A 17,809-nucleotide genomic window follows, 5' to 3' on the forward strand; every position below is an offset into this window, starting at 1 on the left:
TAAACTTAAGTACTAAACTAAAACTCCTCTGAACATATAATACACAGCTGTAAACATCAAACTCAACATGAACACAAAAAGAATTCAGAGACACAGAAAAGAGAATGTATCAATCTTGGCATGACTGTACCAAATACCCAGAATAAACTGAGAAAAAGTAAGAGTGAAAGGCGGGGGGACGTGAGAAGGAAAGAACAAGGCAGTACACTGAACACAGAAGGAAGCGTTTTTTTAATCAGTCCTGCCAGCACAATAGTTTTCAATCACACGGCTTTCACCTTATTTCTTGTACAAGGAAGAGTGCCTATTGGGACAACTTCAATATTAGCCTTCCCTCAGCATTTTACTAGTGTTCTGTGTAACTGAGGAACTGTCCCAAAACCAACTGCAACTGATCTTGTAAGAAGAAAGAATGTCACATAGTCAAGGGAAATATGATTCAAGTTTATCTCATATCAATAATATTTATCAAATACCAGTATGCAATGGCATTTCACTCAACTACACGAATTATTTCATCCCAAAGGTATGAATCAGTAAGGAAAAAGGAATTACATGTCTTTAAATGTGTTTCTTACTTGCATTGCCAGATACATCTCCATTCTCCAAGTCCAACATCAGTTCTTTCAGTACTGTCATTGTCAGTAGGGTTTTCCAAAGGAACATTGGACCAAAGTTGAAGACAATTGGAACCAGTCAGAAGGCGAGTACCTGGAACAAATATTTATGAAAATTTAACTACAAAACAAGTACCAAAATACAGACTTTTGTAAAGAAAGAGAAAAAAATTTCTACAAATCTGAAACTGCAGAAAAAAATCTGGCAGATAAACCTTTACTAGATTTTTTTTTTGGTAGACTTGAACATCTACAATTACAACCATGAAAATTAACCAAATTTTAGTTATGCTCTAAAAAAATGCCTAGGTCTACTGTAGACATTCCTCTTTCTCAACAAATATTTACCATTTAAGCCATGTTTTCTTATCTGTTCAGATAAGAATAATCGAGTCAGACCATACGGATGCACTTAGTATGTTAGTTCCCCTGTAGTAAGTGACAGAAGGTACATTTCACTCTGCTTTGGTGTTCTCTATCGTGCTAGGACAGAATAAAAACCTTTTCCTTGTCCACAAGGAATGAAAAAATTAAAATTAAGAAATCAGTTGTGGTATCAAATAGACAAGTGTTTCTTTTAATCTGTTTTTACCTGCAGGATCCCATGTTAGATTATGTGCTATGGCTTCCAGTGAGATTTGAGCATTCTTCTGCCACTGGTAATCTAACACCTGAAATTTTAAGTATTTACAAACATTAGCATGAAAACACTTCATTCTCCTCCCTCCTCTTTTTATAATTTTAAATAGTTCATCTTCACTGCATTCTTCAAATTTTATGAAGATGTTTAACATAAATTACTGCTGATCTAATAAAAATTAATTCATTCTGATGTTAAAACAAAATAGCCTTTTACTAATATGACCATACTTATGGAGGGTTTTAAGTTCTTATTTTAAAAATCTAGATTGGAAAAAAATCAGTACACAAAAAAACCCTGAAATTTGAGAATTCTTTTAGGAGGAAGTAGGATTTTATTTTTGGAACAAAGAAAAGATATCAAAAATGACACAAGTTAAATGTACCTGGTATTTGATATCTGTACTGCTGTTGAATTAGAGGAGTTCAAAAAGGTTAAGATAACACAGGTGATAGTTCTCCTTCCCCCTCCCCCCTTTTTTTTTTAAATATACCTTAGGACTGTCAAATATCTTTCATTTTTGCATCACTACTTCACTCTCTAAAACAAGTTGAGGATTAAGTTCACAAAATATTTATCTTAATAGACCACAAAGGTTTGATGTTTTGAATTATAGAAGAAAATTAAAACATTTCTGGAAATAATTTTAGGAGCCAACAGGTTTCTTTCTTAATTCACAGACTTTTTTAAAAGTAGTCATCCCTCACCCCAAAAATATCACACTAAATAGATGCGAAGTTAAAACATGACAACTCCGTCTTTCAGAAGCTGGGCAAAAGACAGTAAAAAGCAGCTGCAGATAAGGATCTAAACAATACTTTGCAAAGTATTTGCAAAGCTGGTTTGCTTGGGGGTTTTGGACCCTGAACACTCTAGTAAATGGAAGACAGAGACAATTTTACAATAACTTTGAACAATATGCTGGAAATTATTGCATACTGAAAGAATGAAGTAACAGAATATTTCTTCAACTATAAACATTTGAAAGCAAAGCATGGGTGGTGAGTGCTTCCTCTGCTTACAGTTATTGCTCTAACTTTGAAGTTTCAAACTAAGTGTACTCTTTACCAGTATAGAAGAACATTCAGGATGGATTGAAAAAATGAGGTGGATGGATCAAAAACAAGAGCAGTACTTCCAAACTGTTCACAGGAGTGTAAGAATTTACATCTTACCATAATTTTATTCTGCTGTTTTCCAGTGATGTAAATATTACACAGGTGTTCACTTCCAGCTATTTAATTAATATATCATATACCACGGGTTTACACGTACACCAAGAATCTTATGACTGGGCTGGTTAATACAAAGAGGGGAATCCACTAGATGGCCATATAAACAATTTGTTAATACAAAGGGAGACCAAACCCCTGAAGAGGGAGACAGGAGCTCCTGGAGCAATTGCTGTCTCATATCAACAAACTGACTTTAATTAGAATCTAATGCTTCTAATTATAACCATATTCCTCTTCATGTAAGAGGCATGGTTAAATAACTTGCCCTAAATCATATTATTCCGAAATTAAGATTCTGGATGTTAATCACTAAACCACTGTCACCAAAAGTAAGCCCCAAGAGAATAAATATTGTTCTTATTCACCATTATAACAATGAAATATAATCATTCAGTCAGATATTCTAAAAAAGCCACAGATTTCTGAAACTGTTACAATTTGGCCAAGGGCATGTAAATACATAAACTAAAGTTAAAGTAAGAACTGTAAAATACATCAAAACATAAAGGCTACACAGGATGGTTCAAAAAGGAATTTGTATTTTAATGGCTACACTCATTGCAGAATGGGGCTGTGTACGTCTTTTTGGGTTCTGGAATATTTTGGTAATGAACTGCAGGGTTACACAAATAAGTAATATGAAGCATTATCGTAAAGCCTATTTTCCTTAAAACTATTTTGAATTACAGGCCTCTGTCCTTATCCCACCATGTTCACTTCCCAAGGACCACCTTACGTCTCAACTTTATTCTAACATAATAAGAAGACATCAAAGCAACTCCAACTTTAAAGCAAACCAATAAAATCAGTCAGGCTTTGTAACTACTCAAATAAATTAAGGAGTGATGAAATACTCACATTATGATGACTGCTGTTCTGCTTCAAGAGGCTAACTGGCTCAAAGATACAAATCACCTTGCCGTAAGAAGCTGCAACCTAAAGTAATATTTATTTATATGTATATAAACACACATAGAAGAAACAAGCTTTTGAACAAACAAGAACAAAATGCAAATGGTTGATTTTACTTTTAACCCTGCTTGTAAGATAAAATTGAAGCTCATATCCTTTTGATAACAGAAAAATGACATCTACCAAAAATCAAGAAGTTAGTGTTGTGAATAATAAAAATACAAACCTCTATATACTCATTAATCATGATGAACTACTGAGATTATAGCTGGACAAGTACCTTTTTTTAAAAAATCAGATTATTACTAACATTCTTTCCATATTAAATTAGGTAAACACTCAAAACAGTCTGCAGAGTTCACATTCTCAGACATGGAACCAATATATGCTCAGAGTACTTTTGGACACTTTCCAAGCATAAAACAGGCTATCTTTTAAAAAGTTTTTTCAAAAGACTGTGCAAGCAAAACACTCAATGCAGAAAACTGCATATAAAACTACTACTAAAGGCTAACATAAAACAGTTCAGAAAGAGTTGTAATATGGTCATTTGATCATATGTTTGAAAGTCTTATTACATTTCAGGTTATCATCCACCTCAAACTTGCATTAAGACAAATTAACAGTATTTGGTCTCAAGGTATCCATATAAAAGCAAGCCTAGAAGACTTGCTAGGAAGAGCCAAAGCAAGCCAAATGTATGTTGAAGACCTCAGGCAGACAGCCTGAGACAACTGTCATAGAGCAAAGTTGCCAAAAAGTGTTCTGAATTACAAAAACAAAGGAGTTTACATAGGTCACACAGAACAGACATCCTGCATTCTGAAGTGATGTTTGCTGCTAAAAGAACATCTACAGATACGATACGCTGTAATAATCAATTTTGTATTTCTGTAAAATTCTGACTTAGAAAGTATTCACAGTTTTCCTTTAACAATAATAAAGAAAGTTAGATTCACTCTATAAAATATATTTTGATTCCAGTATCAAACAAAAAAGCTTGAAAAAAAACAAAGCTAAACCATCATACCTAAGATCTATACAAACACAGAGATTCATACAGATCCTAAAATCCACAGATCCATGGCCTTAAGAGAAACCCTCTACATTAGAAGAACAGATAGTTAAATAAACTTCTATCCTTCTAACAACCTAAACATCAGCCTGACCCAAAAATGCCAAGAATAATTTTGTCACATTTGCAAGGAAAAAGTTTCTTCAGGCATTTTGTATCTCAGACTAATATCTGCCCTCTCTAATTCTCTTTAACTACCTCACTAACTGTTTTTTTCTCGATTTTCTCCATTCCACAACCAACAGCAAAAAATTTATATAAACACATATTGATAAGATTTTTCTTTTCCTTTTTCTCCAAATGTGGACACTTTTTCCATATTTTATTGTTTAATGGGTTTTAAAGACAAACTAAGATTAGCATTCCAAAATGCTCAACTTGTAGTGTCTAGAGCAACTGCTACCCCTTGAAAATCTCCACAGGCTTCTGCAGTGATGCAACCACTCAGCCCTCATCCTCACTGAGCTGCACACCACCAAAAAGAATAACGGTGGGATGGAAAGCACCCTCAGCAAGTTCCTTGACAATTCCAGGCTGTGTGGGGCAGGTGACACACTGGAGGGAAGGGATGCCTACCAGAGGGACCTTGGCAGGCTAGAGAGGTGAGACCATGTGAACATCATCTACTTCAACAAGGCCAAGGGCAAGGTCCTGCACCTGGGTCAGTCAAAATCAATACTCTCAATATGGACTAGAGAAACTAACAGATTGAGAGCAACCCTATGGACATGGATTTGGGGGTACTGGTGCACAGGAAAACTGTACATGAGCTGGCAGCATGTGTCTGTAGCCCAGAAAGTCAACCATGTCCTGGACTGCTTCAAAAGAAGGGTTGCCAGTAGGCTGAGGGTAGTGATTTTCCTTACCCTAGTGAGACACCACTTGGAGAACCACACCCAGGGTCCTCAGCACCGGGAAGACATGGACATGTTGGGTTCAAAGAAGGGACACAAAAATGGTCTGAGAGCTGGAGTACTTTTCCAATAAAGACACACTGAGAGTGTTGGAATTGTACAACATTTCAACAAACCAAAGAGGAATCTGTGTGTCAGCACCAGTGAAGAAGCTCTATGAAGAAATTCCATCCTTTTAAGAAAGACCTGAAAATACATTGATCAGTCTGGTCAATAGGCAAATTCCTAGCCATCCACTGCTCAGTACTTCAGCACCCTAGAAACACATTCAGTTTCCTGAGAGCAAACAATACCATCTTGCCGACTCAAAATGACCTCATAGGTCTACTTAAGAAATGAAAAAATTCTGAAGCTTAGGAAGCAAGCCTTACAGTGCGATATATTCACATGGGTTAATTTATAATTCAATGACAGTTTGTCATTTAAATGCATACAGGATTGGTATCTTGTAATCAAGATGACCTTGCAAATTTGGAGAAATAATGCTCAGTGAACTCAAAAAATAACTTCTAGTTAACAGCAGCCGGTGGAGAAACCCAGGAAGACTTTATGGCTATGAGGGGCCAGAGACACAGAGAACATTTCCTCATTTTCATTTGTGTTCCTTTACTACCACTGCAAGAGTTTATCACTCAAATGCTAAAAAGCAGGAATAGGGTGTGGCCAGGGTTTCATAGGCACAGAGTTCACATGTAAACACAAACTGGATTCCATCAGAGGTCTTGTCTCAAGATGAACACCAGAATCTAACCAAAGGTCTCAGCAGCTTATAAGGCTTGTGGTAATGAGCAGAATGCTGATGTTATCTACTCACAAGGACAGGCTTAAAGAAACAAAAGAGGTAGAAAACCCGTCTTACATGAGCAAATATTTATCCAGACAGAGTTCCTACTGAATTGGTCAGTAGTTTAATCCCTGTGACATCCCAATAGGGTGTTACATAACTGCGACATCCCAATGGACAGCTACCTGGTTATTTCTTTTTCATTCTAACAGGAAAATTTTTAAAAAATGCTCTGTTAAAAAGACTTAAAACCCTTAAAATCTTGTCTAAAATACAACATTTCTGATGCAGACTTACCTACAAATTTCAAAAGCTAAGAATTCAAGAAAGCAAACCCCATCCAAGAGAGGCCTTATGAATTGCTTGAAACAGATGTCATTTTTCTTGATGATCTGAAAGTAATTTTTGTGGAGGCACTCATCTCCTGCCAGCCACTAACATGTCAAAGCATGCCAATGACATGTCTAGTAGTGCAAAGCCATAGTGAATAAATTACTTTTGCTTCCAACTTAGTCATCCTATAGTCAAATTCTTGCCATGTCTTCTATGTAGCCCTGAATCCACAGCCTTCCGTGCAGTCCTACCTATCTTCTACAACTATCAATCATATCTATGGTTACTATTTCACATTTACTGTGCTGCTTACAAGTAAAGACAGAAAGCAATCAGTCATTTTACTATTCATTGTAGTATATTTGCCGTAACTTGCAAGTATCCACATTCCTGAGAAGGTGCTTAACATGACATTGCTGGAACATTATTAGAAACACTGCACCACATACCTTCCCCTGTTGCATTGAACAGTCCACACATCCCACTTGAATGTTTCCATGTTTTGCTCCAGGGATTATCTGTAATCTTTCGAAGTCAGTCCCAAGTACCACAATATCACATCCTGATGCATATGCCTAAAGTATAAAAAACAAAAAAAATACATAAAAACACCCCTAAGAAAACAAAAAAAACCCAAAATAGTGTAAAGCTTTATCTACTTACAGTGTATCAGTGAAGTATGAAACAGTATAGTCCATGCATCCTATCCATGTAAAAAACTATACAGTCAGTAGAACAGAGGTATTTGCAGATATTATACAGATGTCCTCTATTTAAAACTGAATAGAAGTGGCAAATTACTCCTTCTCCATGCTTACAAGTGCATCACAAAACTTGCATAACAAGCAAATAGTAGTTCATGATAGAAAAGGCAAAAAAAAAGATGGAAATACAAAAACATCTAAAAGAAAAGCATAAAAACCAAAGTTCTTTCAATCTAGGAAAAAGTAATATATTTCTTAGACTGGAGACAGACTTTAGAAACTATTGTTTTAATTTTTGAAATTTCTGAAGAGGGAAAATAGAATTGAGGAGCTAAAATTTTACTGAAACATTTAGTAAGGACTTTGTATGGGAAAAAATCAAAAGGGTAACAAAATGAAGCTTAATTATACAAAAGCAAACCTGTCCTCTCAGACTTGTTGAGTCTCCTGTTATCCGCATTAATTCTATTCTCTCTTAAGTTTATATTTCACTGAGCATGCTGATATATCTAACACATTCAGAGCCAGTTCATTGAGTCCTGCAATGTTTGAGCCAAAATTTCTTCCTATATTCTATTAAGTCTTATAAGATACTAAGTACAGATAAAAATAGAAGATTAAATACTGGAGAAACTTGTAGAAACAACAGTGAGCAGCATCATCCAATTAGCCTAAGAAAGCAGCATTCAAGGATGAAAGTCCTGGAATAAGGAATGCACGCCCATTAAAACGTTAGTCAGAAAGACAGCAACAAAATTAAGAACACAAACAACAGTGTTCTGTTAGAGAGCAAGAGAACGATAAAAGGATCAAAAATACCATTTTAATTGACTAAATGTTTCAAGAGCAGAACAGTCTCACAGAAACTGAAGATGGAAGATTTCCATACACTGACAAAAATGATCATGCCTTACAACCAACTCCTCTACTAATTTCTTGAAAACAAAGGCAGAATAACTGAAGGCTAGATATATAAATTGGAGGTCTGATGATCGTGTTTTCAGGTGTTTTACATGAAATAATATTTTACCAAGGCTGGCATACACTAATGGACCATTACACACATTTAAAATAAATAAAACTAAAAATATGGAGATTTTCAAAGACATTTTTCCCCACAAAGGATTAAGTGATGCTTCAAAAAAGAGTCTTAGCCAGAAGACTGTGATCACCATTACCAGCCAATATTCAGTTATCACATTGCAACCAGCAGAACACTAGGCACCACCTCATAATTGAAAATGCTGTCTATAATTCTGCAGACTAAACAGAACCATATATTTATTTATGATCACTTACTACTGGTAAGTTTTTGAGCCCCTTCCTGTCCAGTTCCAGTTCCCCCTTCAGCTTCAAGACATTCAAGCAGTGTAATTCCTTTTGTCAAAAGAGCAGCATTTATTACTAATTGACATACTGAACAGCAGGTTCCAAAGCAATCTGACTGAAAACTCATTCCAAAAGAGGAGATTGAGTACTAATTTTTGATCAAATGTTAAAGTAATTATTTTGATACTGTGAAGGCATGAACTTTAGACCTGTTCATCACAGAACATTTTTTTCTTCAGTTAAAAACGATCTCACCTGGTGACTCACTGGTGAAGTCCACAGTTCTCCAGAAAAAGCTTATTCAAAAGTATCCTATGCACAATTTTTCCCGAAGCCATTTTGTAGAATTTAGAGTTTCTGTACAGAGGCAGTTTTAAAGAAAACAAATACAAACAAAAAGAAGTGCTTCCATGTAAAGATATAACATAGAAACATAGACATAGCTTTATTAAAAATATATTTAAAATTTAAGTATCAAAGGCTGTATGAAGCCCACTTGCTGTGTATGCCCCCCTAGGCCTCATCAGCACTTCAAAGACTTACTACTCATATCTACTTCTTCTGCTCCTATTTCTAGTTTTACAGGAAAGCCTGAAATCACCTCATGCACCACCACAATCATAGGATAGAACACAAAGAATGCCTTGGATTGGAAGGGACCTTAAAGTTCCAACTTTAAGTTTCAACTCCTTTGCAATGGGCAGCAACATCTTTCACTAGACCAGGTTGCTTAGAGCCCCATCCAACCCAGCCTTGAACACTTCCAGGGATGAGGCATCCACAGCTTCTCTGGACAACTATTCCAGTGCCTCATTACCCTCACAGTAAAGAATTTCTTTCTAACATCTAATCTAAACCTATTCTCAGTCTAAAGCCATTCCCCCTTGTCCTGTCACTACATGTTCTTGGTCTCTCTCCATCTTTCTTGTAGATTCCCTTCAGTTTTTGGAAGACCACAATGAGGTAGTCCTTAAGCCCTCTCTTTTCCAGACTGAACTTCTTCTCTCAGTCTTTTCTTATGGAGAGGTGCTCCATCCCTCCAATTATATTCATGGCCCTCCTCTGGACTTGCTCCAAAAGGTCCATGTCCTTCCTGTGCTGGGGACCCCAGACCTGAATGCAGTGTTCCAGGTGGGATCTCACCAGAACGGAGCAGAGCAGAGGGGCAGAATCCCTTCCTTCCCCTGCTGCCCACGCTGCTTTGGATGCAACACAGGACATGTTTGGCTTTCTGGGCTGTGAGTGCACATGGCTGGGTCATGTCCAGCCTCACACCCACCAGCATCCCCAAGTCCTTCACCTCGCTGCTTTTGATCTGTTCATCCCCCAGACTGTGTTGATACTGGGAGCTACCCTGACCCAGGTGCAGCACCTTGCACCTGGACTTGGTAAACCTCATATAAAGCTCTATACTTCCACCATAGTGAGCAGGGACCAACATATGCAGTAACACACACTATTAGTAGAAATTATGAAATTCATAAAATAACCATTTTAATGAGATCAATAACTCCATCAGTTTTAAGTCCTCAGTACACCTCCCATTTTGCACTAAAAGAACTCTGTTAGTAACTATCAAATATTATACATTGGAGACTTGAGGAACTGCCATATTCATCAGTGCACCGGGAGAAAAGATTTTAAATAGAATCACAGAATATACTGAGCTGGAAGGGACCCACAAAGATCATTGGAGTCCAACGCCTGGCCCTACACAGGAAGCTCCAAGAATCACACCACATGCCCAAGAGCAGTGTCAAAACATTTCTTGAACTCTGTCAGGCTGGTGCTGTGACCACTTCCCTGGGGAGCCTGTTCCAGTGCCCAACCACGCTCTGAGACAGCAACCTTTTCCTAATATCCAGCCTATACCTGCCCTTCAGGACATTCCATAGAGTCCTGTCACTGGTCACTAGAGAGAAGGGGTCAGTCCTGCCCCTCCATTTTCCCTCATGAAGAAGATGTAGGTTGCCATGAGGTCTCCCCTCAGTCTCCTCTTAGCCAGGCTATCACTGCTGATGTGGCTTTGCTTCCAGACCCTTCACTGTCTCCTTTGGATGCTCTCTCATAGCTTTATGCCATTTTTATATTGTGCTGCTCAAAACCCAGAACCCAGGCTAGCTCCTGCTAACCTGGGCTGTGATGGACAAGAAATATTAAAGAAGGATTCAAGCATCCTAGACTTGCTGTTTCCTGAAGGTGTCCCCTTTATGAATATGAAACAAGAACTATACCTCCTCCTCTCTTCTGCTATGTTTAAACATGGCTATTATTTCATATTCAATAATAGTTTCATATGCCATGTGTTTAAAAAACCATCAAATTGTCAAACTGGGGATAATAAAAACTTGGGATAAAACTTGGGGAGTATCTTCTCATCCTAGCAGTTCAAACAATTAATTGCCAGTGCAGTTGTAAGAAGGTAAGGGTAAGATGACTGCCCTTTCAAAATTTTGTTTTTAGAAGAAAAATATAATCATTCCACCCTAATGTTCTAGTATTTCTCCACACTACTTGAAAAAATTGATATTTGGGGAGAAAAAAAGAATCAGACATCGGTCTGTTCAGATAGATTAGATCATACCTGGTCACATTGGCTTCCCAATGTCCAACAAGCTGCAGAACCACTGACTACCTCCGAAGCCTGTAGAGCTGATCTCTTCCCAAAGAGATAGAAAGGGAAAAAAAGGCCTTTTCAAAGAGCTTCCAAATACAACTACAGCCAAGCAGAAGGATGATGACTTGGAGGTTACTTCTGATGTTTAGTTAATGTTGGTCTGCAGGAGAACCACAATTTCAAAAACAAAAGGCAAGGGATGCAGAGGGTAGGGAAGTTACATATTGCAATGGAAGAAGTCTCTGAATAAGGTGACTAAGTTTTCTGGCAAATAATACCACAACTGGCACCCTTTTCTACTGTTGCCTGCTGTTCCCATTATTCCTCACACTGACCAGACACTTTAGGAGGGAAGCTTGTGTATTCCCCTCCTCCTAAGGTGTACTTCCTTTGGTTCTTTGTTGTCCCCCCTGCAACTCATCCATTAGACTCTATCTGTGCCGAGATACCAGATCCTCTTACACACTCACTGGAGCCCAGACTCCAGCTCTAAATGATGTTCCTAAGCAGCAGTATCTTACCAAGACATTTCTCTAAACAAAGTGCATAAAATTAACTGCTGGACTAATTTTACACTTCGATTTTTTTTTTCCACTGCAGAGGTATTTTAGTGCAGTATAAGAGAAGTACTCAGGAGTAAGAAATATCTTCCATACTCTAACAGTGTCTCAGATACAACAAATATTAATTCTGCCGACCAGTCACTTTATCTAACTTTTACTGCGAGACTTGTCCATGATAGTTCACATGCCACTCATCTTCATTTTAACAGCAGCTAACAAGAGTGCATTTTTATAAGCTATGGTAACTAAGAAAAAAGGTAATTCCAGTCTTCTCTTAAGCAGAGGGCAAGAAGTGATTCCAGTACAAGAATCAAGAATTTCTTGCATGTATATATATATATATATATATATATATATAGACACACACATATGTATTATCACATACATATATATATACACACACACACTTACCTATATTACCTTGCCCTTGGCAGGGAGGGGAAGGGAGGGAAAGGGGAGCACAAAATGCTACCATACAGTTGAATGAAGAAGGAATTCCTAAATATGTATTAATGTATTAAATATGTATTAATTTTAAGAAATAGTAATAATATTAAAACCCTAAGATGAGTTTTTGAAGCAAGCAGAGCCTCTAGGTCTGATGCTGGCAGGCCATAAAAGCCTTTCACCTTAAGAATGCCCTAGAACATTTAAAAGAAAGTTGTCTTTGCACAATAAGACAAGCAGATAACGTGATATTATCATGTACTTGGAATGTTTATTAAACAATGCTTTGTTCTTCTGTTACAGAAATAAACAAGATAGAACTAGTTCAAGCTGCAGGACCATGGATCTCACTTGCTGACATAGCAAACAAGCCTGAAATTAGGGAGTAAAAGATGTTCCAGGCCTGTGAAAATAAATGTGATTTTGCATTGCAGAAGTGAGTTTTCACCAAAAAACATTTCAATCCATTCTTTCAATCCAATGTCGGCTCCTCTTTCTAAATTAATATTTCTTTGAAGAAGAATAACAGATATTTTGACTATAGCAGTGCTTTAAAAGCATGGAGTTTTAACAGAAAATAATATAGACAACTATATGAACTCTTCTGATTTCTTTCAAACATGAAAGCCTGATATACACGACTCACAATTTGAGACTTGTACTGGGAAATTACTATCAACAGAAGGAAAGCAAACAATCAGGGGTCTCGACCTCTTACGTAGCACAGCACCTCTAATACAATTATTTCCCTTACGCTCAACCTTCTTGACATTTCTTCTGTGTACTGACATACAAAGTTTTGGTGTAGTTTCTGCTACAGCTACATAAGGGCTGACCCATTACCTTGGACAACTTGTACAAACTTTATTTAACCTACGTCTCTTACATGAATGGCACAAGTACACCTAACATTAATTTGCAGCTATTATCTGTGGTTAAATGCAGCAGAACGTGTGTGCACACATGCATATTTATAAAGATTTTATATATATATATATATATATATTTAAACACATGCAAGCACATATGGGATGAACATACACTAGAAAGGTAATGCAGAACTCAGTAAAAGTCAAGATAAAAACTAAAGACAAATCTATGAAGCAGATGATACTGCAATAATTGCTATATTTTTCTGCCCTCTGCACAGAATGGTCAAAATCAAAAGAGTCATCATGAGCCATATGGTATCTTGCCAAATTATTTTTTTCTATTTTAGTATGGTCTCCCTCCATCCCCACTTTTGCATCAGAACTTACACTAGTCTAAGTATTCCACTTAAATATCTTATTTTAAATAATTAAATTCTTCTATTAGGATGCTAAATTGAATTTTAAGAAATAATCTTTCATCATGTTTGGAAAAAGAAACCCCAACTTTCAAATTTATCAAAAGTACTTGAACTATTATACTACAACTGTATTACAGTATATATAAGTACCAAATTGATTGGCCATGCACTTAGAATCATATTTCACTGAAACTGCACTTTTCACTGATGTGTAAAGAAATGTTATCAATTTTTTAAGATTAATTCAGTTAAACAATTAATTTCTTATGTCCAGAGTAGCTTAACTGAAATATCATTTAAAAAAAAAAGAAGTCTTAAAAAGGTTCCCTTACTAAATTCCTTCCCTTCACTTAATCCCAACCAAGAAGCAGGTGAGGTGTAACCATTGTAATTTCTTGACTGATTCTTATGAACACTCAGTTAATTATCTGGACTACAGATAACCAGAGAGTTCTAAGTACAAATATTAAGTATTTTCTAGACAGATAAGTAAGAATATCATTGAGTCACAGAAACGACTTTTATTTATCAAAAAACTTTGCAGAATGGGAAGCCTTTTTCTATTGCAACCCAATACCTTTAGAAAATTCAGTGCGGTCTTGACCAAGCTATCAAACCCCACCCCAGCCCAAATTTTACAAGTGCCTTTTAACTTCATATTTCAAGTTCCCAGTTCTATTAACTATATAAAGCAGTCTCAAGTCCAGAATTAGTTTAATCACACATAGAGAGGAAATCTGTCACGGAAATATTTTGATTCCTTTGAAATAATCCATGTAATTAATCCTTCTCTAACATATTTTTACCTCTACAAACAATTGCCCTTTTGTGACTTTCATTATCAGTCTTGAGACTTGTACTTCTAAAGCTGCTATTGCTCACTGAGATTTCCTGCCCCCCACCATCTTCTGCTACTTTGGTGGGGAGAAGTAATAAAAAAACTTTACCAAATCAGAACTGAATATGCAAAAAAATTGTATCAGTGCTGGTTACCCACTTAATAACTTAAATACAACTTCAGTAATAACTAGTTCAGAGGACTCCTGTGTGATGAACTCCATGAGCTTTTTAAACTTTTACTCAAATATTTCAGATCTGAAATAAATAAAAGAAAGCAAAAGATGTCTTCCACTGTGAACAAGTACATGGAAAATAAAACAATTCAGTATCAGGAGAAGGACATAAAGAATAAACAGGTAAATTCTGAGGGCCAGGTTCTCATTGATTCAGTGTGCCATATGCTACTACCACCTGCCTTCAGCAGAGAAACAACAGGTACGCATCTTATGGTATCTTGATGTTTATGAGCCTTTTTATACCTATAAATAAGAGATGGACTAAAAACTTTTTATCAGTGTTCTCTCCAAGGATGCTCGTGCTCCACTCTACACTTCACATTTTAAAGCAAACAAAGTCAGAACAACAAACCTGCCCTCATTAGAACAAATCTCTGAAATACCTCCTTAAAACATAACTGCACATATTCAAAAAGGTGGATACAATTTGGTGCATACAAGCAGTCTTATACTAATTTTGCTTCAAATTTTTCAGAGTTTAAGAGAAGAATCTTGATATTTTTAGCTCAAAACTGTAGTATTTTAAAATGCTGCACTTTAAATATTCAGTGCTGCCTATCAGAAAATATCCTGAAGCATACTGTAGCTAAAAAAAAAAAATTATGGTCCAAGTTCTCCTGTTGGACAAAGACAACTTGTCCCTCCTGTATAGTCCATAACCCTGAAATATCAGCTCCTATGAGTTCTCAGCCACAAAAACTGGAAGCATAGAAGTTTGACATTTTTGTTTTTTTTTTTCCATTTCTAAAATACAATTCAATAGTATTTACATTTATTAATGCTTATATCATAATTTCAGACAGGGAAAAACTATAGTCAATTTTTTTTTCTTGGGTTTTCTAAAGGTTAAGTCCATCACCGCTTTCCAAAAAAAGCAGAAATTAACTTCAGTACCTTTCACTTCTTAATCCTTCTGAACAATCTCACTAACTTCACACAGCCTTATAGAATCAGTAACAACAAAAACAGCCCTGAAGCAGTCAAGGATATTTCTGTTAGCTATTTTAAACCTGAGGAAAAGAAATCCATTAATAACCTTCCAGGGAAATGGATAGTGAAAGGAAGATGAATGCAACTATAGGAAACATTGTTATTACATTTATATCACAGAAACATTGTTACACTATACCTATAGGAAAATACCTCCTCCAAAAGAGAGACCACAGTAATGAATATCCTAAACTACACTTCCCAATCATTCCTTTCTCCTCAAGAAGAGAGTCCTACTCTTCTTATCCACTGGAGACCTCTAAAACTTTACAGAAGTTCAGCTGTAACAAGCAGAAAGCGATTCTAGTGACATGACAAGCAGAAAGCGATTCTAGTGACATGAATGACTTGAAATAATTCCCTCAAAAAGAATGTCATCAAAATGGCAAACTTATGAGAACATATTTTGAAAGCTTACTAGCATTCCACTGTAAAGCAAACCTCCTTGTCTCTTACCAAACAGTTTCCCACCACAGGTGAGTCTTTGACATTTCCGGATATGTAAAATTGAAAGGTTTGGCACAATTTGGTATCTGAAGTCCCAATTGCTGTAGTTTAAGAAATCTTCCAATATGAACTTATTTATAGGAAGCAAGGACATCGCCGGACAACGGTGCAGACAGACTCTGCAGAGCCAGCCTAACCCTGGGGGAAGTAGGGTTTGCTCCACTGCCCCAGAGCGAAGCTGCAAGTAGCCAGACGAACTTAACTGCGTACACCAGACGGGACAGCAAAAAAGTTCTCATTCCTGCATTTCCATCTACCATTTCCCTATCAAACTGGAAAGCACACCATGCTGAAGCTGGGGGCAGCCATAAAAGGTAAGGTTAAAAATACCCCGGCGTGCTGCCCTGAGAAACTTTGCTGCGTCTGATTTCATTCCTCTTCAGCCCCACGCAGAGGGAGGGTAGGAAGAAGAGCACAACAGAAGTCTGTTTACAAAACAAAAGCAGAAGGAAGGAAAACGCACGCTAATAAAGACTTTGGCCTTTACAACATGCTCAAGTGTTTTCTCTCCACTTTAAGAACAAACATCGACAGGGAGTTTCAAACACGCTTTGAAAACCTCAACAACACTAGGGCTGGTTATTCCAAGGTCTTCCTCAGCAATGCCCAGGAGAAGATTTCAGCCACCTTCCCGACTGCAGGGCAGGGCTGAAACTCCCTTCCCGAGCGAGCCGCGCGTCCCGGCTGCCGTTTATGTAATCTTTTATCACCGCCACCATGCCCCGCGCTCCCGGACCCGGCACGTGCCCGCCGCCCCGCCGACCCCGCGCCCTGCCCGGGCCGCCGCCGCCGCCGGGGCCGCCGCTCCGGACAAGTTCCGCGCGTCCCCGCCCCCGCCGGGCCGGGGACCCCCGGGCCCCTCGAGCGGTGCCGCCGCCGCGGGACGGCGCTACCGGGGCGAGCCCCGCGCCCGGGGCCGCCCGCGGCCGCCGCGCCTGACGCAGCCGCTTTCGGCGCCGGGCCCTGCGGAGGCGCCGCGGCCGCGGCGGGGGACGCTCACCGTGAAGGGCTGGTCGTGCAGGCTGCCCACGGAGAAGCAGCTGTCCCCGGGGTTCACGGCGCCCGTCAGCACCTGGTGCAGGTTCATGGCGGAAGGCGCGGCCGCTCGGCCACCGCCGCTCGTCCCCCCGCGCCCGGCGGCGGCGGAGGCGGCGCTTCCCGGGGGCGGGGCGAGCGCCGCGCATGCCCGGCCTGGCCGCCGTCCCTGGGGCTGGCTGAGGGCTTCGTCTGCGCCGTGGCGAACTCGACTTTCCTGTTAAAATAACCTGACTTTCCTGTCAAAACAGCCCTGGAAAACGCTGCCGCCGTGCCGGAGCCAGGCGGTGGGTGACGGAGCGGACTCGCAACCTGCCGAGCCGCTGCGCCTCCCGCCTGCTGGGGCTGACAGCGGTGACCCCAAGCGCATCCCCTCCCAGCCCTTTCACAAGGGCAGGGGCTCAGCCGCAGCTCCCATCGGGCAATGACAAGAGGAAGCACGTGGTCAAGGGAGACGTGGGTCCCCGAGGCTTGGGAAACAAAACGTTTTTACTTGGACATCAGATTGCCTGTAAGGCAGCAGGGCTTTTCACCGTCCTCATAAAATGAGAGGAAATGGAGCCGTGAAGGATAGGCACGGCAGCTCGTGAGCGGGGTTAGTGCGGACCGGTCTGGCCCGACGAGACCAGGCAAGGTCAAGCCAGGCCCGGGCTCAGCGGGCAGTGTGCGCTCCGGCTCTGCGGACCCGTGCTACCGGCGCACCTCACCGTTTCAGCAGCTCTTCACACCAAATGGACGGA

At 39.1% G+C, this 17,809-nt stretch overlaps 1 protein-coding gene across 3 annotated transcripts in view; it reads right to left on the reverse strand.

Moving 5' to 3' along the window:
- DMXL1 (Dmx like 1) overlaps window positions 1-17,173 on the reverse strand; it is a 78,521-nt gene extending 61,348 nt beyond the window's left edge. For all 3 annotated transcript variants that reach the window (XM_069002347.1, XM_069002345.1, XM_069002348.1), the window contains exons 1-5: window positions 17,035-17,173; window positions 6,960-7,085; window positions 3,351-3,428; window positions 1,210-1,288; window positions 579-711 (exon numbers count right to left, since the gene is read on the reverse strand). In XM_069002347.1, the coding sequence (XP_068858448.1) occupies window positions 579-711; window positions 1,210-1,288; window positions 3,351-3,428; window positions 6,960-7,085; window positions 17,035-17,121 (503 nt within the window). In that variant the 5' untranslated portion in view covers window positions 17,122-17,173. The remainder of the gene's footprint in view (window positions 1-578; window positions 712-1,209; window positions 1,289-3,350; window positions 3,429-6,959; window positions 7,086-17,034) is intronic.
- Window positions 17,174-17,809: the final 636 nt, after the last annotated feature.

This window comes from Aphelocoma coerulescens (genome assembly GCF_041296385.1).
Source record: "Aphelocoma coerulescens isolate FSJ_1873_10779 chromosome Z unlocalized genomic scaffold, UR_Acoe_1.0 ChrZ, whole genome shotgun sequence".
In the NCBI taxonomy this organism is placed as follows: Eukaryota; Metazoa; Chordata; class Aves; order Passeriformes; family Corvidae; genus Aphelocoma; species Aphelocoma coerulescens.